The sequence below is a fragment of the Lissotriton vulgaris genome, chromosome 11 (assembly GCF_964263255.1).
Source record: "Lissotriton vulgaris chromosome 11, aLisVul1.2, whole genome shotgun sequence".
Classification (NCBI taxonomy): domain Eukaryota; kingdom Metazoa; phylum Chordata; class Amphibia; order Caudata; family Salamandridae; genus Lissotriton; species Lissotriton vulgaris.
Window position 1 is genome coordinate 143,640,183 of NC_141699.1, and position 26,805 is coordinate 143,666,987.

The following is a 26,805-nucleotide window of genomic DNA, read 5'->3' on the forward strand; positions in this document are numbered from 1 at the left end:
AGTGCTGTCTCAAGGAAAAACCCTGTGTGCAGCTGTAGACGAACACAGTGGATGTAGGCCAACAAAGTGGCCAAGTTGTACATGTTGCATACGACAACAAGTTATGTTAATTTCAACTTGGTCATCAAGTCGGGCTTACTGTAACTGGTTGTTTGAGACCTTACAGTATCAACTTTAGTAGTCGAAGTCAGAAGTTAGCAGGGCTGTGGTGGAAGCTGCTACTCTGCACTTGCCATTGGGGTTACTAGCCTTTCCCACAGTAAAAAAAGGCAATTGCTGGTTTTTTAGTATTGGAACATGTAAAACACATGTTCCACTTCATAATGTACAGCAAAATGCCTTAGGGATCGCTAGGCCAGCCTTAGATGTGACTTATGTACATTAAAAGCGACTACTTGGATTTGCAATGATTTTAAAGAGCAAAGTCGAGTTAGCAGTTCAAAACTTCCCTACCAGTATGGAGTGACAGACTAGGTTCCATGTTTTAGTTATGTCATACCCAGGGTGGCACAATGGTGCCCCTACAACTTACAGTACAGGGCCCTGGGTACAATATACTAGGGTGTGTACAATTAAGTTAGCTTATGATAATTGGGTATAAGTCAATCAACCAAACAGTTTACAGTCAGGACACAGGCACTTAGGTATGCTTAGCAGGCCTCAGTGCACTGTGTCGAAAAACCAGCAGAATCAGTCCAAACCTCCGAGGGGGAAGGGGTGGGGGCGGGAGCAGGTGAAATCCCATGTAGGACCCAGTCAGGCGACAAAAGGCTCTGACATGGGTCTGGGTCTGAGGAGCTTCCTGGGCTAAATTGCCTGGATGTTTGGCTGGAGAGGTAGTACATGGCCTTTGCCAACTTGGTGGCCAAAGTTGGCAACAGAGCCTTGCCCTGTCTGGAAATTACTTGCCTTGATAGTAAGGCCTGTCTGCTGCAGGGTCTGAATCACTTCCTTGAGGTAGACCAGGTTATCCTCCCAGGTGGAATTGAATAGAGCTGTATCATCTAGAAAAGCTGTGTTAATCTTTAAATACCTGAAAGTACGCTATTCACAACCCTCTGAAAGTTGGCAGGATCATTTTTCAATCTAAAAGGCATCACTTTGAACTGAAAGTGGCCTCCTGCTGTATAAAAATCAGACCTCCCCTAGGCTCTAGGGGCGAGGGCAATCTGCCAATACCCTTAAGTCAGCTACTCTGATATCTGGCTGCCCACAGTCTGTCAATGAGCTCATCAGCTCTTGGTATGGGCTGATGAACAGTTTAGGTGGCTGCACTGATGTCCCTGTAGTCCATGCAGAACCTTAGCTCAGGTTTCCCTCCCTTGGGATTGGGTTTGCGCACCAGTAAAACTAGCACATGGACCACTAGGGGCTGTCACCATAACTCCAACCAACATCCTGGAAACCTCAGCCTGCCTTGACTTGGTCAGACAACCTGTATACTATGCTTTTGACAGGTAAGCTATCACCGGTGGCCACATTATGGATACACCATGTTGTCAGACCCGGGGTCAGAGAAACTGTTTCAACAATTGATAGCAGTCCCTTTGTTTCTGGTCTGTTAAGGGGAGGAGAGTACAACAGGAGAGAACAACAACGTCCACATTTCCATCTTGGGCTTTGGAGGATAAGAGGTCTGGGAGAAGCTCACTTTCCTCTTCCTCGCCTCCATCTGTCACCATGAGCACGGTGATGTATGCTCTGTCACTGTGAAACTTGAGGCTGTTTACATAGATGAACCTATTAGAGTTCCTGGGAGTCCCCAAGACCACCATGTAGATGACTCCCACCTTCTCCAAGATTGGGTATGGTTCAGTCTACTTGTCCTGCAGTGTTCTGGGTGTCACGGGCTCAAAGACCCACAATACCTGTGCTGGCTGGTATTCCACCATAGATGGGCCTTTGGTCATACCAGTACCTTACAAGATCCTGGTTAGCCAGCAAAGTCTTGATCACTTTCTTCATATACTCGGCCATCTTGGAGCAAAGGCCAATCACGTAGTCCACTAGGTTCTGCTTGTGCTCTTTGAGGGGACTTTCCCAATCCTCTTACCAAGCTAGGTGGGGCCCTTACCGGGTGTCTAAAGAGCAGCTCGAAGGGACTAAAGCCAACTCCTTTTATGGGCATCCTGCCTGTAGGAGAACAGGCATGGGTGGAGAACATTCCATCTACTCTTAAGTTTCAGGCAAACCAATAATCACGCCTATCATGGTTTTGGTAAACGAAACCATTTCCTTGGGAATGGTAGGGGGTGGCGAACTTGTAAGTTACATCACACTTGTTCCACATAACCTTCAGATAGGCAAACATAGAATTTTTGTCTCTATCCGATACCACCTCCTGAGGGAAAACAACCTTGGTGAAGATTCCAAGTAGGGCTTTAAATACGACATGGGCAGTGGCTGTCCTAAGGGGAATGGCATCAGGATACCTGGTGGCATGGCCCACTACCACTGAGATAAACCTACTTTGTGAAGCTGTTGGGGGTCTAGGGAACCAACAAGGTCAATCCCCACCATCTCAAAGTGAGTCTCCACCTCTGGAATTGGTATCAGGGGAGCCTCTGGCTTTCTCCCTGCCTTCTCACAGGAGCAACAAATCACCTTGACCTTCTCAGACATCTTGAGCCAGTAAAAGTATTTGACCAGCCATGGTATCATCAGCATCTCCCAGGTCCTGGTATGCCCTAGGTGGAAACTCCAAAGGGCAAAACTGCTGATATTGCACCCCCTCTTCGGAGGCGAACAGATCTAACCAAGGCTCTCCCCACTGTTCAAAGAGACCTTGCACCAACTCCGGATGGAGACGTCACTCATGAACCGCTAGACACAGACGGCTGAGTTAATCTGCTCTGGCGTTCAGAGAACCGGCCAGAAGTTGAACCACCAAGGAAAAGCCCTGCTGTTCCAGCCAAGTCCAGAGACACAGGGCCTCTTTACAGAGGGTCCATGACCCCACTCTGCCATGTTTGATGGAGTACCACATGGCAGTACAGTTGTCTATGAACACCTGATCTAGCCTTCCCTTGAGGGACGGTAAAAAGACTTTCAGTGTCAATCAGATTGCATGCAGCTCTAACAGGTTGATATGGAGTCGGGCTTCCGCTAGAAACTAGAGTCCTCTGACCTCCACCTCTCCCAGATTGCCGCCCCATCCCAGAAGAGACATTTGTTAGTACTGTGAGATCTGGTTGGGGAGGAGCCTGCCTCTGACCCAATCTCAGTTGGTCAGCCACCACTGCAGGTCGTTCACGGTGCCCTCCGATATCTGAATTAGGTCGGTGAGATTTCCCTGATGCTGTGCCCACAGGAACTGGACATCCCACTGCAGAGCCTGCATGTGCCGCCTGGCATGTTCCACTAGCAGAATGCAGGAGGTCATGAGGCCCAACCGCCTCAGAAGCAGTCTCACTGAAATCCAAGATAGAGGCTAAAACATCGGTATAAAAGCCTTACTATCCTGAACTCGCCATTTGCAAGGATAGGCCAGACACTACACCGTGAACAGACCCTCTCCAATGAGAGTGACTGGGAGGGAGCCAGGTGTGACATCAGCACGTTGATAGTTAACCCCAGCAAATGCAGGAGTTTCGTTGTAGCGTGGAAGTGGGAGACGACTGCTTGGGACAAACCCACCTTCAACAACCAGTCGTCGAGATAGGGGTAAGACTAGAACCACTGATCTCCGCAGATGGGCTGCGACCACTGCCATCACCTTTGTGGACACCCCAGGGGCACTGGTGAGTTCGAAGGGGAGCATGGCAAATTGAAAGTGCTTGTGGCCCACCATAAATCGCCGACAGGCAAGCAGGACGGGAATATAGAAATAGGCCTCCTACAAGTCCAACGCCATCATCCAGTCTACCGGGTCCAGGGCAGACCGTGTAGGAAGGTGGATATCTGGCTATATGGTTACCCCAACTTTTTGCTTAGTGTTTAGCTGGTTTTCGACTTAGTTGGCCTGGGATCCTGCTCATCAGGGCCCCAGGCTATCTGCTCTCTCTGTAAAATGGACTCCATGTACTTTAGGTACATCTCCAATTGGGTATTGGGTCACCTTTTTGAGCCCCTGTATAGTGTACCATAGGTACCCAGGGCATAGGTGCATCCAAGGCCTACCAGGGGCTGCAGCATGTATTATGCCACCCCTGGCTGGCCATCCACATTGACACAACTGGCTGATCACTCAGCTGGGGCAAGGTCGTGTAATCACCCCTTGCTTATGTATAGTATCCTTAAACCTACCATTACATATAGACACATATATACCCATAAGTCACTCCTATGGCAGGCCTTGACAATCCTGAGGGCAGAGTGCTTGGTTTTATGTGAGATGGTGCTCTAGCATGAGCTGAGCCTGTCTGCAGCTTTCAGAACCATGTCCTTATATCTGTTCTATGATTTAGCCATGCCATATACTCTTAAGTGCATTATAATCCTCGCGGTTAATGCTAACTTTGGTTTGGCTTTATCGAAGCATGTTGTGTAAGGTGTCATACGCTTTGGAATACTACCCCCCTCCTCCCCTGCCGCCGGCGGGGGTGGCAGTCCACCCTTCTAGAGGGAGAAGACATGTAGTTGTAGCTTTACCCGGTTAAAGTTAAACAGAGCCTCAGCATCACAAAATGGATGCTGCTGCCACAGACCCAAGTCTGACCTCCTGCAGCTGGGAGTCCTTCCAGCGAGGGAGGCCTGGACAATAGTTTTCCTCCCCAGGCAGGCTATAGTGTATTGGGGCAGGGTGGGTTGAATGAAATGAGACACTGCCTGGGGCACACAAGGTGCTCCATGCATAGTCCGGTTCAAACAAGTTGCTCTGGTGCGAAACTGGACAAAGGGAAAGGGGTGTAACCACCCCCTTCCCTGGTCCCACCCATAGGAGGGACCTAGCAGGTAATCCAGCCCCTTTAATTCGTATAAAGATAGGAGCTGAGTCTAGAGACTCTAGACCTTCGACATTCTACTGCAACTAGAAGACTAAAGAATCTCCCTTGTGGTCAAGGAGTGACAAACCTGTGCAAACAGGCACCACCTAGCGAATTGCTGGTTTGCTTTGTCGACGCTCCCGAAGGATCCCGACGACTCTGCTTCACAGGACTGGACTTCCAGACTTCTCCGACCCGGACCCACACCTCCGGCCAAGCTGAGACCCGTGGCGGACACGAGAGACGTGGGGCCGGACACCTGTCTATTTTGCTCTTTGCTAAATTGTGCAGCTTCTTGGGCGTCCTCGAAGTTGTGCATTGGGACTTGAGAAGCCCCAACTCAGAGTTGTATGTGCACCGAAGCTCAGCCCTCCACACTCCACGAGTGCCGCGTGGGGCCTGTTCTTGCATTCCCTCTCGACGCGTCTTCGCGGTTGCTAGCCCGCTGGCTAGTGGCCATCTTGAAGACTCCATTTTGAAACAACGCTGCTTGCCTGGTTGCTCTGGGCTTGCTCTTGCTTTCCTGTAAAGGGGAAGCTCCACAGACCTTGCTGGTCTGTACAAGAAGCCGATCTTCACTTCCTGTGTGGGTTGCCTTTGCCAAGGCTTGTTGACTCCAATCCGGAAGCCGACACCGCCAACAGCAAGAGCCTTCGTAGGACAGTCCGTATCCAGGCCCCGAGGCCGACGCCTCCTGGTCCACGTGGCTGCAGAGACAAGCTTCACTTCTTCACCTGTTTGCACCTCGATATCGCCTGGTTCCTTCCTAGTCACTGGCTAGTGACCCAAACTCTGTCCCCTCTGCTTTCAGGTTCTTCACTTCTTCGACCCATCCTTAGATCCATCCAGACATCTTCCTCCTGGTCGCCTGCAGCACCTTCTTGCAGCTCTCCACAGGAATCGACGACGAAACCCAATATACGACTTCACACCTATACACCCGGCTTCCCTGGGTGAGGTAACTCGAGTACTCCGGTGCTCCCGTGGGTAATAACTATCCAAGTGTCCTGTTTTAACTAGGTTTCCCCGCAAGTCCACCCGGACTGTCCGAAATCAACTAGTTTCTAACTTTTACGTTTCCATTGAAAGTCTATGATTACTCGCATTTGTGTTTAGACACTGCACACGCATCCTGTGAGACTCCTACTTCCTAACCTGTGGTTGTTCAGTGTAGTCCCAGCGATTCCCTAGGCCCTAGGCCTATTCACCTGTTCAGAAGTGGTTCTTATACCACTTACTTAGTATATGGTTCGTGAGGCCCCTAGGGCAGAATTGTATTTGTGCAACTTATAGTATGCTTATTGAGTAACTTGTGCTGTATCTCGAACTCTGACCTCAAAGAGTGCAGAGGGGTTGTCTTAGTAATAAATACATATATATTTTATATATACCTGGTGTGGTGTCCTTTCATTTGGTATTCAAGGGGTTATTATTGGTAAAACAATTGGCTTCACATGCTCTCTGAAGTATTAGCCTAAGACTGCTTTGTCCATGCTACCACTAGGATAGCTGGTCTACAAGGTTGACTTTACAACCATCACCATAAGGGTTGTTTGGACTGATACAGGGTGCCCACTAGAATAGTAGACATCACATATCAGGCCAACTTCTCACAGACAGGACCTGAGCAAGGGTGAGCATCTTGATCTTTTCCTTTTTGAGGAAGTAGTTACGGGCCCTGAGGTCTACGATAGGACAATGGCCTCCGTCCTTCAGACCATAATAACAACCACAGCCTATTTCTGGCCCAGGAACCCTCTCTGTAGCTCCCTTGGCCAAGAGAGTCTTGGCTTCCTCGCTGATTAAGGCAAGGTGATCCTCCATCAGCCGATTGTAAGTTGGAGGCATGGAGGGAGGGGTAGTCTCAAAGGGATGGAGTAAACCCTTTGGATTAAGTGCAACAATGGCAACGCGAAAAGGAGGATGGTGGGCTGAGCCTGTCGCAGTGAGCATGCACTAATTATTGCCCCCACCTTCAGCCTCTCACTCACCTTGCAGCAGCACAAAACTGGCAAAGTCCCCCACAATGGTAACTACTGGAACGGAGGACACTTAACTGCGCCCCCGATGCAGCAGCTTCTCTACGGGTCTTTACGCAGTGTCCTCCTACAGGTGTGAGTTGCTCTGTGGCGGAGTCTGCCACTCGGCAGTAAGGAGCATCGAAAACGCGGATGGCACCGCTGCGGGTGAACAATTAGAAAGTAGGACGAGGGGGCCCGACTGCAGCAACAACTGTTGGGGCTGTAATCAGTGAGCGTACTTCAGCAATACTTACAGAAATAGCATATGGAGGATCAGAAAGCTTTCAGCCTAACTATACAAAGGCGATTAACTCACGGGTCGGACAACCCATGCCAAAGTTACTACAATCTGGCAATGCAAAAACAATAAGGATTCCACAATGGTGGTTGCCTTACTGAGCGGGGTGCAGGGCGCTAGTAGACCATGAGGTGCAGAATCATCTAGTGCAGCAAACGCCACAGAAGGCTTGGGCAAAGTAATTGACGACGAAACCCAATACACGACTTCACACCTATGCACCCGGCTTCCCTGGGTGAGTTAACTCGAGTACTCCGGTGCTCCCGTGGGTAATAACTATCCAAGTGTCCTGTTTTAACTGGGTTTCCCCGCAAGTCTACTCGGACTGTCCGAAATCAACTAGTTTCTAACTTTTACGTTCCCATTGAAAGTCTATGAGAACTCGCATTTGTGTTCAGACACTGCACACGCATCCTGTGAGGCTCCTACTTCGTAACCTGTGGTTGTTCAGTGTATTCCCAGCGATTCCCTAGGCCTATTCACCTGTTCTGAAGTGGTTCTTATACCACTTACTTAGTATGTGGTTCGTGAGGCCCCTAGGGCAGAATTGTATTTGTGCATCTTATAGTATGCTTATTGAGTAACTTGCGCTACATCTCAAACTCTAACCTCATAAAGAGTGCAGAGGGGTTGTGTTAGTAATAAGTACATATATATTTTATATATACCTGGTGTGGTGTCCTTTCATTTGGTATTCAAGGGGTTATTATTGGTAAAACAATTGGCTTCACATGCTCTCTGAAGTATTAGCCTAAGACTGTTTTGTCCATGCTACCACTAGGATAGCTGGTCTACAAGGTTGGCTTTACAACCATCAGCATAAGAGTTGTTTGGACTGATACAGGGTGCCCACTAGAATAGAAGACATCACAAATCAGGCCAACTTCTCACAGACAGGACCTGAGTAAGGGTGAGCATCTTGATCTTTTCCTTTTTGAGGAAGTAGTTACGGGCCCTGAGGTCTAGGCCGCCTGGCCTAGACCACACAATCAGACTAACTTATTAAAAAAAAAAAACAGATGCAACAGATGGAGTAGTTTCTTACCTGTAACTCCAGTTCTGTAGTAGGGGTATCTCTGTTATAGTCATAATCTAGTAAATAGTCCCGCCCATGTGCGTGGACTCCGGAGCAATCAAAAATTATCTCTTAAGCTGTCTTCTTTGCAGTCCTGCATAGACATTTAAGAGAAAATCAAAGACAAATAATGCAGCCTATAAATACAAGGCTACATTGGCCAGTACTTCAACTTAAAGGGCAAAGGATAGCCAAATAAAATCAAATTTTACACATATCGTCATTTTTCTTAACAGGGTATCGGCCTCTGCTTGGAGCTCGCGCAGCTGGAACTGCGAGCGAACCGGTGGAAATGCTGGAGGAGGGCTGACAAAACGAAGACTGTATCCATTGCAAACAATATTCAGCACCTACTTGTCCTGAGTAATTTTTCTCCACTCTGCCAGGTAATTTTGTATGCTTCCCCCCACCAGAGCGGGTAACGGACGAGGGGGAAGTAGCACCTCAGAGCTCAGGCGGGCCCTTGTTCACCGAGGAGGACTGCTGGCCGCCTCTGCCCCTCTGACGCTTCTGGAAAGGCTGCCGCTGGTACTGCTGCTGCTGTTGTTGCTGCTGGTCAGTTTGACAACCTTGTCCTCGCTTCTGGGAACCATATTTCCCCTGGAACGGATGGAAGGACTTCCGTTGTTCCTTTGGTTTCTCCAAACCAACGCCTTCAACGTCTCTACTTCCACCTTCATGCGGGCCATCTCCTAATCCGCAAGAGTCCCGAAGAGCGTCGATCCAGAGAATGGCAAACTTGCGACTCTCTGCTGCGCCTCCGGTTTGAGAGAGGTAAGGCGCAACCAGGAATGGCGTCTTAAATTAATGCCATGGCAATAACCATCAGCCGCCAGGAGATAGGCATATGCCGCAGAGCTGATGACTTGATTGGGGACCATCATGCCCTCGTTCAATATCTCCTGGAAATCTTCCCTCCTATCCCTCGGGAGGAGCTCGATAAACTGTTGCAGAGACTCCCACAAAGCGCGGTCATAGCGACCCAAGAGTGCTGAGGCACTTGTTACTTTCATTGATGTGGCAGCCGTACCGCAAACCTTCCATCCGGCTGAATCCACCTGACGGCTCTCCTTGTCCAGAGGCACCGTAGAAGACGGAGCAGTAGCATGCTGTTTCTTGGCTGCTGTCACGATGACAGAATCCGGTACAGGATCTGACCTCAAGACGCCGGATCAGAATCCGGGTGCATGTACTTCTTTTGCAGCCGAGATGGAGCCGACTTCACCGAAGCTGGGGTCAGAAACAGCTCCATGGCCGGATCCTCCAGTCCTGGCACCAAGGGCAACAACGGGCAAGAAAGATGCGGTTTGTGCAAAGTCTCAAAGATCACAGAGGTAGATGGTGTGGGTACCGTCAATGTGATCCCTAACTTTGCTGCCCCCCTCAGCAGCACCTCCTGAAACGTCACAATGTCGTCCACAGGTGACACCCTCGTAGGAGGGAAATCCGTTAATGTTGGAGAATACCTCCGGTCACTCGAGGAGCCCGTGTACCGGGACCGCGACGTGTCTCTCCGATGGCAGTGACGAGACCTTGTGGGGGAGCGGTGTCTACTGCGAGTGCGATCCCTTCCTCTAGACATTGATCTAGATCTCCTGGGCTTCGCCGGAGCCCCTGGTCTTAGAGGAGGTGGAAGCAGACCGAGGTTGTGGAGGTCGGGGAGGCGGTGAAAGAGGAGGCAGGGGCGGTGTAGGAGGCGGTGGAAGTGGAGGAGAAGCAGGAGGAGGAGGAATCGTCGCTGGAGGAGGAGGAAGCCGCGGAGGCACCGGTGGAGGTGTAGGCGTCCTGGGCCTAGAAGGCGAGTAGGTCCGTGAATACTCCGATTCCGAGGACCTAACCACTCTCCTCTTTTTCTGAGCAGGCCTCAAAGAAGATGTTCTGGAGGCAGACCTCTTTTTGGCCGAGCGCCGGTGCAGCCGCCACCGGGAGCTCGCCGATGAAGACGACAGACTGACCACTGAGGCCGGGGACACTGTCCTGGTCGTTGAACGTCTCCTCGCCGTCGATGTTTCCTTCCTCGACGTTGACCCCTTCGACTTTCTACTTCTTGGCATCGATCTTCTAGATGTCGAATGTCTTCTCTTCGACGTCGACTTGACTCTTGCGAACGGCGGTACAGCTTCGACGGCGAACGCCGTCGCCTCCTGGACTCATCTCGACGTTGATGGTGTGTCGACGCCGGTGAAGTCCTCGACGTCAACCTCGTCCGAGGTCTCAACGTCCTGCCCCTCGACGTCGAGTGGTGATGCCGCTTGGACCCAGAGCCCTGGGTCGACGGAGAGCAGATGGTGGTCATACCTCTCGATGCCGACGTCGAAGCTATCAACGTCGACCGGGATCTGTGCCTTTTCTGGTTCTTATCTTGACTGGGGAGCCCCCCAGAGCCCGAAGCACGGGCAGAGGATAATGACTGAGTCCCTCCATGCCCAGAAGTCCCACCTGGTTCTTCATGTCTCCTCTGCTTCAGGCCTTGTAGACAAATCTTCTCCCTGTCACGCAGGGTCCTCCTGGAGAAAGAGTGACAGATATCACAGGAGTCGGGGACATGGGTGGAAGGGAGACAGAGTATGCATAATCTGTGGGGGTCAGATTTAGCCTTCTTCCTACCACACTCAGGGCACTTGAGGAATAAAGCTGGCATTTTCAACAGAAAGAAGTGGTAAAACTGGTTAAGAAAACACAGCAAATGGAAGAGGACGACCCCAGACGTCGAGTGAAACACTCAAAACACTGGAAAAGTGCCAAAAATTGAAGAAATACCCAAAAGGGAGAGCTCAATGCTCCAGGGTCCTGCTAGCAGGAGCCGGAAAAAAGAACTGAAAGTAAAAGGACTTTGGCTGTGCATCCTGGGATACAGAGGGTCTCTGGAGAGTTCCTTAAAGGCACGGTATCCCTTTTCCAGACACATAATGGCAGCCTATGGGGGCTTGTCTGTCCAACCCTTCCTCTCTATCATTTCAAAGATTTTGCTGAAGGGAAGTTTCTCTATGGGTGAAACTTGGCAAGATGTGTAAAATGTGATTTTATTTGGCTATCCTTTTCACTTTAAGTTGAAGTACTGGCCAATGTAGCCTTGTATTTATAGGCTGCATTATTTGTCTTTGATGTTCTCTTAAGTGTCTATGCAGGACTGCAAAGAAGACAGCTTAAGAGATTATTTTTGATTGCTCCGGGGTCCACGCACATCGGCGGGACTATTCACTAGATTATGACTATACACAGAGATCCCCTACTACATAAACGGCAGTTAGCGCCAATGGACAGGCAGGACGGGAATGTGAACGCTACCATTAAGTCTCCTAGGTTATAAGGCAGACCAGACCCGAGCTAGAATGAGCCTCCTGAACTTTTCCATTTTGAGGAAGTAGTTGAAGGATCACAGATCTAGGATAGAGCGCAGGCTCTTTTCCTTCTATAGGACCAAAAAGCAGCAAGAAAAACAACCACAGCCTACGTCTGAAGCCACAATCCTCTCTATGGCTCCCTTGGCCAATAGAGTCATGACTTCCTCCTGAAGCCAAGCCAGGTGATCTTCCGTCAGCCGGTCGTAAGTTGGAGGCATAGAGGGAGGGGCATTCTCAAAGGGGAGGGATTAGCCACTTCAGACTACCTTAAGAACCTAGCTGCAGGTGTGATGTTTTGACAGTAATGGAGGTGATGGCTGATCCTGCCACCAACTGGCTGCCTATGATTTTGGCAAGCAGGACTAGGAGGGTATAAAGGCTGAGGGGGCAAAATGGTGGTGGACTGTTTCGAGCTCTGGTCGCCCGACCAATGGGGTCGGAAAGAGCCGATCATACGGCCACGCAGATGTTGGTGAACGTGCACAGCCTTGTGGCTGGGGTAAGGCTGGCGCAGATGAAAGCCCCTTCGGTTAACACAAAACGGGCAAAAAGTAGACGGGGGACGTGCGGCCACTGAGAGGCCCAAGGACTTGCTTGTAGCCTGCGAATCCATAAAGGGCTCTAGAGCTATGTCTACTTTGTCTCCAAAGAGACAGGTGTTATCAAAGGACATCGCCAGAAAAGCCAGAAGTTCCCAGTCAGGCATTGCGTCGAACAGCCACCATCGATGACATCGCACTGCCCAGTGAGTCAGCCATGTCAAGCCCACAACGAATAAAACTTTTGCTGCACTCTCCCACCTGATCCCGATTTGGAGAGGATGGCCCGGGCCTCCTCCGGGATCTGTGGTAGCACTTGTGCAAATGTTTCCCACAAGGAGTGGGAATAACCGACCAACTGCACTGCAAGGCTGGCGCAAGAAAAGATTTTGTTAACCCAACTATCTAGCATCTTGGATTCCCTCTCAGTGGGTTTGGAAGGGAATGTGCATCATGAGGTAGAGGATTGGACCAACCTCACAGGAGTAGGGTGGTTGGTGAGGAAATTTGGGTCGCCTGGTTCAGGGTGATGGTGGTGGGAATTGTCCTATTCACAGGAGACCCTGTGCTGGGCTTGGACCAGTTTTCCGTAATGACATCAGTCACGGCCTCGTTGAATACCAGGAGGGGTTCCGAGGAGGAGACACCCAGGTGCAAGACCTCCATCAAGAGGTTAGTCTGGACTTCCACTGAAGGGAGCTGAAGGTCCAGGATCTCAGCTGCCCTTCTCACTACCATAGCATATGAAGCTCCCTCCTCTGTAGCCACGGTAGGGGAAGAAAGTAGGCCAGATTCTAGCGAAATATCCAGTCACCTGGCCTCACCCAATCAGGTGTGGATCCATCACAGACATGGAGCAGTGGCAGGCGCCACACAGTTTGAATACAGAAGTCTTCTCTGACATGTTGGAAAAACTTCAACAACGAAATGGCGAAGACAACGCCGACGACATCAAGCAGTTTCCACTTGCAGCCTTTCTTTGCAGGAACTATTCCCCATTGACTTCAACATGTAGCATTCGAGGCTACCACTGCAAAAAGCACATCTGCACTCAGACACCCGAGGGCAGGTAAACCTGAACTCTTGGTGCTTTCTTCGACTTTGGCCCTTACTTATCTTAGAAGAACAGTCCTGCAAGACATTGGCAAGTGACCATATGCTGTGTATGTTTCTCCCACAGGATAACATTAACCCGCTCAAGGCTCATGCCTCAAATCTGACAGCTGTATTTTGTGAAAATCTCTAAATCGAAAAGTACTTAGCTGATATAGAAGATCTTGGTGTCTAAATTAATATAAAAATCTGTGATATTTTTATAAATTGTGTTGAATTTCCTTATTGAGTGTGTGTCTCATTTATTGACTCTCTGTATGTAAGAAATTCCTAACACTCCCCTCCGATAAGCCTACAGCTGCTTGACCACACTACCACAAATAGATCACCTTGTGATTGTTAAGGCAAGCCCCAGTACACTTGTAAGGGATATCTACACAGTGCATGTCATTTTGGTACACTATATAGAGAGTCAGCCTTCTACAGTGTGCTACCACCACCAACATCACTTTCTTGAACACCCAGTGAGAAATGAAAGTAATTGTCCTGCAGGTTAATGCTACTAACCAGTCTAGAGGTTCTAGGGCAGCCAGAACCTGGCCAAGGGTGAGCATCTTAAATCTGTCCTTCCTCAAGAAGGTGGTGAGTTCGCGAAAGTCTAGCATTTTTGGCGCCGGAGGTTGCAACCACAACCTACTTATCTCAACAGTACCCTCTCGGTGACTCCTTTGACCTAAAAAGCCAGCACTGCTTGATATTACAATGACAGGTGGTTCTCCTACAACTGTTGTACAGACGGTGGTATAGAAGGTGGGGTTTCCAGGAGAGGAACAGTGTAACACAGTCAAACAATCTGTAGCTCCCACTTGTCTGAGGTGCCACTTCACTAAATAGTGCTGGATACTGCCTCCTACAGGATGACCTTGTGTGGCTGAGGGCAAACTAAAGGTGTGGAAGGTGCGGCAGCTGGTGGCATGGAGGACTATGCTGCACAGTGCCTCTAGTGTCCACAAGATTTGTGGGAACCTCAACCACAACCATGCCTATTCTAGATAATTACTTCAAGTTGTTCAGCACAGTGCTGTTAGCCTGCTCTTAAACTTGCCTTCCATGCTTTCATCACAAACCATTTCTGAAAGTTGCAATTGGAGGAAGGTGATTATCTGACTATGGTTGCCCCCAAATTTTTGCCTAGTGTTTTGCTGGTTTTTGACATAGTTGGCCTGGGATCCTGCTATCCAGGACCCCAAGCTTCCTGTTCCCTCTGTTAAAATGGACTCCATGTACCTTAGGTACATATCTAATTGGATACTGACCCACCTTATCAGCCCCTGTAGAGTGTACCTTAGGTACCCAGGGCATAGGTGCACCCAGGGCCTACCAGGGGCTACAGCATGTATTATGCCACCCCTGGCTGACCATCCAAATCTGACACAACTGGCTGATCAATCAGCTGGGGCAAGGTGGTGTAATCACCCTTTGCTTTAGATATAGTATACCTATATCTAAACCTAAAATGGACAAATATACTCCTATAAGTCACTCCTATGGCAGGCCTTAACAATCCTGGAGGCAGAGTGCTTGGAATTATGTGAGCTAGTGCTCTGGCATGAGCTGAGCCTGTCTGCAGCTTTCGGAACCAAGTTCTTTAGCTGTTTCCATGATAACGCTATACCATATACTCTTAAGTGCATTATAACCTCGCGGTTATTGCTAACTTTGGCATAGCATTATCAAAACATGTCGAGTAAGGTGTCATACGAATTGGAATACTACCCCCTCGCCAGTTCTGGCGACGGGGGTAGCATTCCACCCTTCTAGAGGGACACGACATGTATGTAACTGTGAACCCCGGTTAAAGTTAACTCGAACCTCAGCATCACAAAATGGATGCTGCCACCACAGACACAAGTCTGACCTCCTGCTTCTGGGAGTCCTTCCAGCGAGGGAGGCTTGGACAAAGGGTTTCCTGCCTTGGGAGGTGCTAGCACCACCCCAGACAGGATTTTGTGTATTAGGTAGGACAGGCCTGAAAGGAATGAGACATGCCTGGGGCACACAAGGTGCCCTGTGCATACACCGGTTCAAACCAGTTGCTGGGGCACTCCAGCCCCAGCTCTGGCGCGAAACCGGACAAAGGATACGGGGTGTAACCACCCCCCATCCTGGTCCCACCCATAGGAGGGACCAAGTCATAGTACAGCCCCCTTTAGGAGAATATAGTAGGAGCTGGTCCCCTTCCAATGTAGATTATCCTGATTTGAAACTCTACAATAAGAAACTCTAGACTTCGACGTTCTGCTCCACTGAAGACTGAAGAAATCTCCCTTGTGGGCAATGGGTGTCCACCCTGCATCTGCAGGCACCATCAAGCATCCTAGCGGCTTCACTTTGTCGTCTTCCCGAGTGGATCCAGACTTCAGAGCCCGACGAGACCCGGATTCCCAGACCTCTCCGACCTCTACCTACATCTGCAGCACAGCTGAGATCCGTGGGTGCGACGAGACACGTGGGACCGGCCATCTTGGAGAAACTGCACTTCGCTTCCAGCACGACTTCAGAGGCATCCTCGACGAAGAGCTTTGGGGATTGAGAAGCCCCAGTCCAGAGCAGCTCCTGCACAGAAGATCAGCCCTCCAGCATCCACGAGATCTGCGTGGGGCCCTTTTGCTTGATTGCTGCTCGACGCGTTGTCTGGTCACTTGTTGGCTGGCTAGTGGCCTCCTAGACGACGATCCTTGAAATCCACACCGCTGGTCTGGTTGCTCCAGACTGGCCCCTGCTTCCCTGCAAAGGAGAAGCATTCCGGACCCTCCTGGTCCGCACCAGACGCCTTTTCCACTCACCGCGTGGGTTGCCTTTGCCAAGGCCTGTTGACGCCAATTCCGGATCCAACACCGCCGACAGCGAGAGCCTGCGTGGGACAGCTCGTGCCTCCATCCTGGTCGTCCAAGACACCTCCTGGTCCACGTGGCTGCAGAGTCAAGTGTCCACTCTACACCTGATCGCGACGACAGCATCTGGTTCCTTCCTGGTTCCACCCCAGTCACTGGCTAGTGACTGTGAACATTGTCCCCTCTGCTTTCAGGTCTTCATCTTCCTTGATCCACCCTTGATCACTACGGACATCTTCCATCTGGCCGCCTGCCTTCCAGGCTCCATAGACTTCAACGCGGAAACCCGACACACTTTGACACCTATGCACCCGCAGCCCGTGGGTGAGGTAACAAGAGCATTTTGGTGCTCAAGGGTAGATTGACTCTCCTAGTGTCCAGATTTCCAGTCGTTTTAGTCCTAGCTAGTCGGAACTGTCTAATACTTACCTTTTCGTAATTTGTACTGTCCATTGACTTTGTTATGCATGTCGCGTGTGAGTTCACACTCTGCACACGCGGTCCGTGGGCCTCCTATTACTTACCTCAGGTCAGGATAGTGTAGTCCCAGCGATCCTACAGCCTCTGGACATCCATTCCTTCTATCGATTTCCTTATACCATTTACTTAGTATATGGTTTGTCGTGCCCCTAGGGCACTATTGTAATTTGTGCAACTTAACATATTTTTCTTAAGAGTCTTGTCATGTGCTTAGCCCTCATAAAGAGTTCAGTGGTGTTTGTTAGTTAATAAATATCTTGTTTATTTTCATAACTACCTGTGTGGTGTCCTTTCATTTGGTATTCAAGGTGTTATATGTGGTAAAACAGCTGGCTTCACATGCCAAAAGAGTTTAGCCTAAGACTGCTTTGTCCATGCTACCATTAGGATAGCTGGTCTATAAGGTTGACTTACAACCAATCACCATAAGGATTGTTTGGACTGATACAAGGTGATCACTAGAACTAGTGAGCATCATATATCAGGCCATCTTCTCACAGCAATGGATTTTAATCCAGAAGTGAATTGGGAATTGTTTTTAAAGCTTCACTATCTGTTTTAAAGTCATGCATTACCACAAACCTCTTTTTATTCAGCAACTTTTTATCCGGAATTGTCCCTCCAGGGCACTACTATCTACCTCAACCTTCCTTTTACAGCTCCCAAAGATAAAAACAATCCAGTCAAGACAGATCTTTTCTTACAATGTATCGAAAGTTTTGAATTTTCTGCTGTTAAAACTGATATCTCAGACAATGTCATGGAACAGCTTAACCTAGGTGTTTATGATACAGCATGACGCTTGGTTAGGTAATTTGTTCCTCTTTTCAGCCCCAGGGCACCTCTTTAGGAACTTGAGCGCTCAAACAAAACCCAGAATAAAATACCTGAACAACTCCATCGCACACATCCAGTTAGCAATATTGGTGCAGTTTTTGGAGGAGTTATTAGGAAACTGGAGGCAAGGAGAAGATGGATAAGTTACTTACCTGTAATCCTAGTTCTCTTCCAGGGGTATCCTCATCAAAGTCATAAGCACTGAATATTCCCGCCCATGTGCGGGACCCCGGAAACAATATAAAAATATATATGTAGAAAACACATATCTCGTTCCAAATATATGTAAATACATATATCATTTGTCTCACACCAAAGCAGCTCCAAAACCAAGGCTAGACAATGTAAACACTTTTATATGTACAGCAATTAGAAGGAAACAAAAACACATTAGGTCAAATAGTCCTTGAACTTTGTGTTTTAATGAGTAAAAGCAATCATAAATCTTGAAAATTGCTTATAAAAGACATTGTCAGCCATAAGCTGCATTGAAAAGTGAATAACACAGAAACTGAAAGCATTTTCAGCTAAAACTGGCACAGTGCCTTTAAGGCAGCCATGACCCCAGGCTTCCCATCATGCCTCAGGGGTGACAGTTAGGTCAGTTGTTCTTTGCATAACCCTGAAGTCAGGGCTAAACCACAAGTCAGAGACGTACATCTCTCAATTACCTGGGGAGGTGGGTGGGTGTGCTTATGACTTTGATGAGGATACCCCTGGAAAAGAACTAGGATTACCGGTAAGTAACTTATCCTTCTCTTCCAGGGGATCCTCATCAATAGTCATAAGCACTGAATAGAATAGCAAGCCCTTCAACCACCTGCAGGTAAATGAGAAGCACATGATCCAACTTAAAAAGACCAATCATAACAGCCCAAATTAGCTGTTAAACAGATTCCGCAAGGAGGCCTGGCCTACCTGGGTATCTGCTCTTGTGTCCGAATCAAGACAGTAATATCTGGTAAATGTATGGACGGACCTCCAGGTCGCCGCCTTACAGATCTCAGACATGGGTACATTATTGAGGAAAGCCTCAGTCGCAGCTCTCCCTCTGGTGGAATGTGCTTTGGAAGAAAACCCCAGGGGCTTCTGCGCTAGCTGGTAAGCAAGCTTAATACATGAAACAATCCATCTAGAAATAGAACGTTTCGAGGCAGAATGACCTGTTCTGATTGATCCATAGTTAACAAAGAGAGAACTGAGGTACTATTCTTTGGAAAAAGTGCTCACCCTTCTGTGGTGGCCTCCCGAAATGGGCCCAGCACCAACCCCTGGAACCAGTACAAAAAATCTGGGCGTAAGATGAGACGAGACTCTCTCCTTCTCCTCTCACATACAACAAGTCACTACAGGATGCCTCCAAAAACTCCGAAACTCCGAAACCTCCGAAAATTTCTCTCCTTTCTACCAATTGATTGTCGAAAAATGGTCGTCCATGCGACAGTCACATCCAGACTGGATTACTCAAATGGCCTTTACCATGGTCTGCCGAAATATCTGGTGCAACGCCTGCAGATCGTGCAGAACGCGGCTGTGAGATTGATGAAGCACATTCCGTTCAAACATCATATCTCTCCGCATCTGCACGAGATGCACTGGCTCCCAGTGGCAAGCAGAATAAAATTCAAAGCTCTCACCCTGGCGTTTAGAGAACAAAAAGGGACATGTCCCAACTTTTTAAAACTCAGACTTACCCGCTACCATCAAGAGAGAACCCTGCGATCTAACTCCCGGCTCCAATTAGCTGTTCCACGAGTTGGGAAAGCTAGACTTGGTGGCAGGTCTTTCACTGTTGGCACGGCGAAACTCTGGAACACCCTCCCCTCTGCCATCCAATCTGCTACGTCAGAAGCTAGTTTTAAGAAACTCCTAAAGACCTGGCTCTTTTTGCAGAAAGCCTAAGAATTTCACCTTGCTACCTACCTTGCTGTTGTAGTTTCTTTTTCGGCGCCGGGACACCTCCTTGTGAGGTAGCTGTTCGCGCTATATAAGAATCTGTATTATTATTATTATTATTATCAGAGTGACGAATACCCTTAGACCTATCTAGATAGAATTTTAAAACTCTTTTCGGGTCTAGGAAATGCAGAGCCCTCTCAGCTGGAGTAGAGGGATTGGGAAAGAAAGTGGGCAGAGAAATGGTCTGATTTACATGAAAATCTGACACCACTTTAGGAAGAAAGGATGGATGCGTCTGTAGCACCACTCTATTCAAATGGAACACCGTATAGGGTTCAGAGGAACAGAGAGCTTGAATTTCGCTCACCCTACGAGCGGACGTGATTGCCACCAAAAAAGCTGCTTTCCAGGAAAGATGTTGTAAAGTAGCTTTATGAATGGGTTCAAAAAGTGGACCCATCAGCTTTGATAGCGCCAGGTTCAACTCCCAGGGCGGAGAAGGAGGACGCACTGGAGGGTACACTTTTTCAACCCTTGCAGGAAGACCTTGACCGATGGTAACTGGAAAAAAGAGGTTTGAGAAGGTGACCTCTTATAAGCTGTTATAGCAGCTAGGTGCACCTTGATGGAATTAAACTTTAAACCTGCTTTAGCCAGATATAACAAATAAGGCAGAACTGCTTCTTCTTGACATTGAACAGGATTATGATCATTCTGTATACACCACATATAGAATCGCTTCCACTTGCATGCATAAGAATATCTTGTGGAGGGCCGCCTTGCCTCTTTTAGGATGAACATGCAGTCCTCTGGCAGCCCAAGATGCCCGTACTGTATGACCTCAGGAGCCATGCTGCCAAGTTCAGTGACGGAAGGTTGGGATGGTGAATCCTCCAGTCCATCTTGGACAACAGGTCCGGCCTGCATGGTAGCCTCTTGTGAGGAGCCACTGACAGGTGAAGCAGGTCTGTGTACCACCATTGCCTTGGCTAGTCCGGGGCGATGAGATTCATCGTTGTGCAAGAGTGTGTTAACTTGCTCACCACCTTCGGGATCAACAGAAGGGGTGGAAAGGCATACACAAATTCCCCTGACCAGTCGATCAAAAGAGCATTCCCTCTCGTTCCTGGCCGGTAGAACCTGGAGGCGAAGTATTGGCATTTTGTGTTTTGGTCGTCTGCGAACAGGTCTACGGTGGGACGACCCCAGGATTGGAAAATTTCTTCTACCACTGCGTCGTGTAGGACCCAATCCTCCCTGTCGTCGAAATGACGGCTTAGAGCGTCTGCCCTCACATTCTGCTCTCCTGGGAGGTGGACTGCTGTGATGGACAACTGGCGAGCCAGAAGCCAATGCCAGATCCGTTGTGCTTCCAGCGACAGAGTTCGTGAGCGTGTTCCCCCTGCTTGTTCAAATAGTACATTGTGGTGGTGTTGTCCGTCTGTACTAGAACTGAAGCTTCGTGAATCGAGGGAAGGAACGCCTTGAGAGCTAGGTGGACCTCTCTCAACTCCAGCATGTTGATGTGCTAGGTACTTTTCTTGTGCGACCACAGACCTTGCACCTGCAGTTGACCCATGTGTGCTCCCCAACCTAGAAGGGAAGCATCGTGATCAGTGTCTGCACCGGGAGAGAGGTTGATGGAACAGAACTCCCACCTGCATATTTTGCCTTTTGGTCCAGCATGAAACGGAAGCTCGAGCTGCGTCTGAGAGAATGATGTGATCGTCCCAGCGAGCCGATTGTTCGTCCCACTTGTCCTCCAGATCCTACTGAAGAGGACGCATTCGAAGTCTGGCATTCGGGACCAAGAAAATACATGATGCCATCGACCCTAGCAGGGAGGCAATCCGGCGAACTTTCTGGGCCTTGTTGCGAAGTACCAGCTGACATTTCTGGGTTATCGAAAACTGTCTCTCCTCCGAAGAAAACACTTTTACTACTTCGCAGTCTAGCAGAGCTCCTAGGAAGTGAATCTTCTGGGTGGGTTGAGAGACTGATTTTCCGAAGTTGACATGTAGCCCTAGTCGCTGGCAGAGCTCTATGCAAGTCTGGAACTGACTTCTTACACTGTCTGGGGATGGACCTTTCAACAGCCAATCGTCCAGGTATGGGTATACGAAGACCCCTTTGCAGCGTAGAGCGGCTGCTACCACTGCAACACACTTCGTGAACACCCGGGGAGCCGACTTCAACCCAAACGGCAGGACTTTGAACTGATAGTGGGAGGTCCCGACCCGGAACTGAAGAAATCTTCTGTGACTGGGGTGTATTGAAACATGAAAGTAGGCATCTTGGAGGTCCAGCGAGCACATCCAATCTCCCCCTCTGAGATGTGGATATATTTGGTGAAGCGCAAACATGCAAGTCCAGAATGGGTCAGAATTCTGCCTTTTGTCCCTTTTTTCTGACCAGAAAATATCGGGAGTACACTCCTTTTCCCCTTTGAGACACTGGCACTCTCTCGATGGCTGACTTCTCAAGAACAGTGGCCACTTCTTTTTGCAGAAGGTGTACCTGATGATTCGATGTTCCATCGGGGGAACAGGTGAAGGCTGATGACTGAAACGAAGACAGTATCCATTCTGAAGTGTAGATAACACCCATCTGTCGTTTGTGATGTTCTGCCACTCTTCCAAATGACCTGCAAGGCTTCCCCCCACTGGAGTGTTCCACGGCGCTGGGGGAAGTAAAGACTCATTGCTTTGACTGAGCTTTGCCAGTATTGTTGCCCTGGCGTGGATTCCCTCCTCCTCTGGAACTACGCTTTCCTCTATACTGGGACTTTTGCTGACCCTGCTGGTCTTGACTCTTCTGCTAGTTCGGGGTTTGAACCTGCTGTTTTGAAGAGCCCTTGTTGTAGGAGCGGTATTTCTTTTTGAATTCTTTTTTCTTTTCGAGCCCTACCGCCTTGAGAGTGTCCAGCTCTGCTTTCATGCGCTGCACCTCTTCGTCAGTGGTCGCTCCAAACAGTGAAGTCCCTGAAAAGGGCAAGTTCAGAATGCGAGCTTGGGCTTCTGGTTTTAAAGCTGCTAGGCGCAACCAGGATGATCTCCTCGCCGATATTCCATGGGCATATCCATGCGCCGCCAGGGTAGCCCCATCCGCTGCGGCACTTATAATTTGGTTGGAGACTTGACTGCCCTCCAGAAGGATCTCCTCAAAGTCCTTACGGTCTTCTTGAGGAAGCTGGTCCACAAAACGCTGTAGAGAATCCCACAGGGACCTATCGTAACGCCCAAAAAGAGCCTCTGCGTTGGAAACCTTAAGAAAAGATGCTGAAGTACTACAGACTCGTCTCCCCACGAATCTGGCGTCTTGCTGTCCTTGTCCGGAGGTACAGTAGCAGAAGAGGAAACCGCACTGGACTTCTTCGCTGCTGCGATGATTACTGAGTCCGGGGGCGGATGGGCTCTTAGAAACAGAGGGTCCTCCTCTGGAGATTTGTATTTCTTCAGGATCCTCGCCGGAGCCGCTTTGACCGTGTTGCTGGAGTGAGGAATACCTCCTTCACTGGATCTCCTGCACTAAAGGCAAAAGGGGTTTAGGTACCGACCTGTGATGCAGCTTTTCAAAAATCACTGAGGTCTTGGCCTGCGGAGTTGTTAAGGGAACTCCTAGTTTTAGAGCCCCCCTACCGAGAATGTCCTGAAAGGTGAGGATATCATAAATCGGAGATGCCCTTGATGGTGGGGAATCCGTCAGAGTGCGCGAATAGCCTCTATGGGAGCGTGTCGGAGAAGAAGAGTTAGTAGGTGATCTTTGTTCTCTCCTCCTGCTCCTAGATCTTGATCTACGCCTGGGGGATCAAACCCTGGAGTGTGATCTTACCCTACGGCGAACCAGGGAGCGTGATCTTCTCTTGGACCTCACCGGAAAGCGAGACCGTTCTCTAGGCCTAGAGATAGGTTGCTGCAATCGAGACGCTGTCTCCTTGTCTGTAGCCCAGTGATGTAGCGGTGCATACCATTGTGGAGACAGTCTGACGGCAGGAGTCTGCTGTGCGGCGTCCCTCACTGGAGAGCGTGCAGGTATTACCTCCTTTCGCCCATGTGGAGTAGGTGAAGGAGAGTGCCTTGATCCTTCGCCGCCCGACGTGTAAATAATCACATCAGGGCCGGAAGATGACCTTGATGAGGAAGAAAGGCTCACAGGAGAAGCAGTGCGACTGTGAGAACCACGATGCTCTGGAGTTCTCTTCCTCTTGGCAGAGTGACTGATGCTCTCTGGAGAGTCCTGGGCACCTTCTGAAGCTGAAGCTGTTCTTGAGGACCTTTGAGATGTAGGCCCATGACTCGAAGACGGAGCTGGCCGGCTCAGCGTCTAGGTTTGTGGTGCCACCACTGGCTGATGACTCTGAAGAGACTGCACTGGAGTCCCATGTCTCGACGTCGAACGCCGGTGAGGTGACGTCGACGGAGGTCTTCTCGATGTCGAGCGCCTATGACTGGACGCCGACGGAGGATGCTTGGTCGCTGAATGCCGTCGACTGGACTGCGATGGATGTCTCGACGACGAACAACGATGCCCTGTCGATGAGGGTGAATGTCTCGACGTCGAGCGTCTATGGCGAGACGCCGACGGAGGATGCCTCGACGTCGATCGCCGATGGCCTGGCGACGACATGAGGATGCCTCGACGTCAAGAGTCGATGATGGGACGCCAACGGAGGGTGCCTCGACGTGGAGCGTCGATGATGGAACGCCGACGGAGGGTGCCTCGATGTGGAGCGTCGATGATGGGACGCCGACGGAGGGTGCCTCGACGTCGGACGCCAAATACTTGGCGTAGACGGAGGCTTCGACGTCGAAGACTGGACCTGAGACTTCGGCAACGGAGGTCTCAACGTCGATCTTCTATGCTCCAACGTCGACCTCTCCCTCGACGTTGCTTGCTGCCCGGTTGACGGCAGCGGAGTTACCTTGACTCTCGACGCTGAAGTCTTCACCGTCCAGGGAAGTTGACTCGCCGTCGTCGTCGATGGAATCTTCTACGCCGATCCGGATGCCGAAGGAGAGCAATCCGGTACATCTCTTGACGTCGACCTCGCCCTCTGCTTTTTCTGTCTCTTTGGAGACCTACCTCCCTCAGAAAGTCCGTAAATTCAGATTTTTTCTCTGTCCTTGAGAGTTATACTTGACAAGGACTTGCAGTGATCACAGCTTTCTGGAGAATGAGAGTCAGGAAGACAGAGGATACACACAGAATGTGTATCAGACTTAGCTTTCTTCTTCCCACAGGAAGGGCAGGGATCAAAGAGCAAAGGCATTTTTGACAAAAAATCAACCTTTTTTGAGCCCAAAAAAGGTAGCACTATCTCACTAAGGCTAAAAGCCATCGAGTGAATCCAAAAATTGAAGGAAAACACCAAATATGTTTGACAGAAAGTCAAAAAAAGGTGGGAGCTGTTTAACCAGGGTCCTGACTGAAAGAGCCAGAAAGAACAACTGATCTAACTTTCACCCCTGAGGCATGATGGGAAGCCAGGGGTCATGGCTGCCTTAAAGGCACAGTGCCAGTTTTAGCTGAAAATGCTTTCAGTTTCTGTGTTATTCATTTTTCAATGCAGCTTATGGCTGGCAATGTCTTTTATGAGCAATTTTCAAGATTTATGAGTGCTTTTACTCATTAAAATACAAAGTTCAAGGACTATTTGACCTAATGTGTTTTGGTTTCCTTCTAATTGTTGTATATATACAATTTTTTACATTGTCTAGCCTTGGTTTTGGAGCTGCATTGGTGTGAGAAAAATGATATGTATTTACATAAATTTTCAACGAGATATGTGTTTTCTACATATATATTTTTATATTGTTTCCGGGGGTCCCGCACATGGGCGGGAATATTCAGTTCTTATGACTATTGATGAGGATCCCCTGGAAGAGAATGTTCATTATATTTAACTTCATAATGGATATCAGAACCTCCCTATACTTCACACTGTAAACAATGCATCAAGAACCAAACACACTCACAGTAAACTACGTCAGATACATGAAAATTAAGTCAACCTTGTGCACTAAGGTATGCTCCTATTCATCGACAACATCTCAACACGGAGTCCCATGTGCCATGTTAATTCACAACCTACACAATACCAGTAGATCAAATAATATCTCAACATTAAGGCACTGCATGATATCAAAGTACTACTGAAACAACACTGCACCAACCAGAAAGTTAATACAAAATATGTAATGGCGTTCAAAAGTATGCCTTACTTACCAGAATTTTGTTATAATTGTGCCAGGTGTTATTAATCACTTCCCACAGTTTTTCAAACACTTCTTTTCTGGGGAGAAGAGTGCAGTAATCTAATGCCAGCTCTTGATCCACCACACGACAGTTAAACACCTACAAGAAACAAAGCATGTAGTGTATTATGTGACCAGAGCCACTGAATAAAAACACAGAAAGAATAATTTTATTTCAATAAACTTCAGCTTAGCCCTATTTGCTAACTTTGTCACTTCCAGTGCCTGACTAAAAGCGATAGAGCTTCTAACAGTGCAAATGCCATCTGGCGGTGGCAGATTGCCATCCATGTTCCTTTGCCTTCCTCAATTATTCGCAGATTGAAGACGAGAAGGCATAGAAAACACCAGAGCATGATATGCCACCAGATTGTTTAACTAGGGTATCTGGAGACCCAGACAAGGTGGTGGTAAGACTGCGGAAGACTGCTTCCATTAAAGTAGCAGTAGTGAAAAGCAACATTTGTTTTGGCATAATTGCACTCACTAACTGGACTTAAAATCCACTATTTATGAGGAGGGCTTCAATTAAGCCATTCATTACAAAATAAGTTAACATATTTCAGAATATTAGAAGCGGTAAGTTTGAGCATAGGCTTCCCAGAAAGCAAGCTACTTCCTTATCCATAACACCAGTAAAACTTGCAAAAAGCTATTTATCTTCATGATGCGCTTTTCAATCAATCAGGATTTATATAGCGAGGCTAATTACCTGATCGGAAATCCAGGCGCCTGCAGGCCAAAGAGACTTATTCGAACAGCCAGGTCTTGAGGGCCACTTGGAATTCCTGAAGTGAGTGGATTGTTCGGAGGCACGTGGGGAAGTTGTTTCAGGTATTTGTTGTGATTTAGGAGAAGGAGTGTCCTTCATTTCTGCTTCGGTAGATGCGGTAAGTATGGGCAAATGAAAGGGAGGCAGAGCGTAATCTACTCGATGGTTGGTGGAAGTTCAGGAGGTGATTAATGTAGGTGGGTCCTTGGATGTGTAGAGCCTTGTGTGCATGGGTCAGCAGCTTGTATTGCCATATATTCTGCACAGGGAGTTAGCAGTGGAGTTTCCTGAGGTGGGGTGTGGTGTGGGTTGGTCAGAAAAGGCAGAGTAGTAGTCTTGCTGTGGCGTTCTACATGGTCTGAAACTTTTGTGCACACAGTATTAAAAACGCAAGAACATTTTTTGGGCCCAACC

General features: G+C 48.8%; 1 protein-coding gene across 1 annotated transcript in view; it reads right to left on the reverse strand.

The window, feature by feature from the left end:
• Positions 1-26,805, reverse strand: part of KNTC1 (kinetochore associated 1) — a 926,084-nt gene that overhangs the window by 363,459 nt on the left and 535,820 nt on the right. Inside the window, exon 41 of the mRNA XM_086942947.1 lies at positions 25,591-25,719. Coding sequence (XP_086799073.1) covers positions 25,591-25,719 — 129 coding nt within the window. The remainder of the gene's footprint in view (positions 1-25,590; positions 25,720-26,805) is intronic.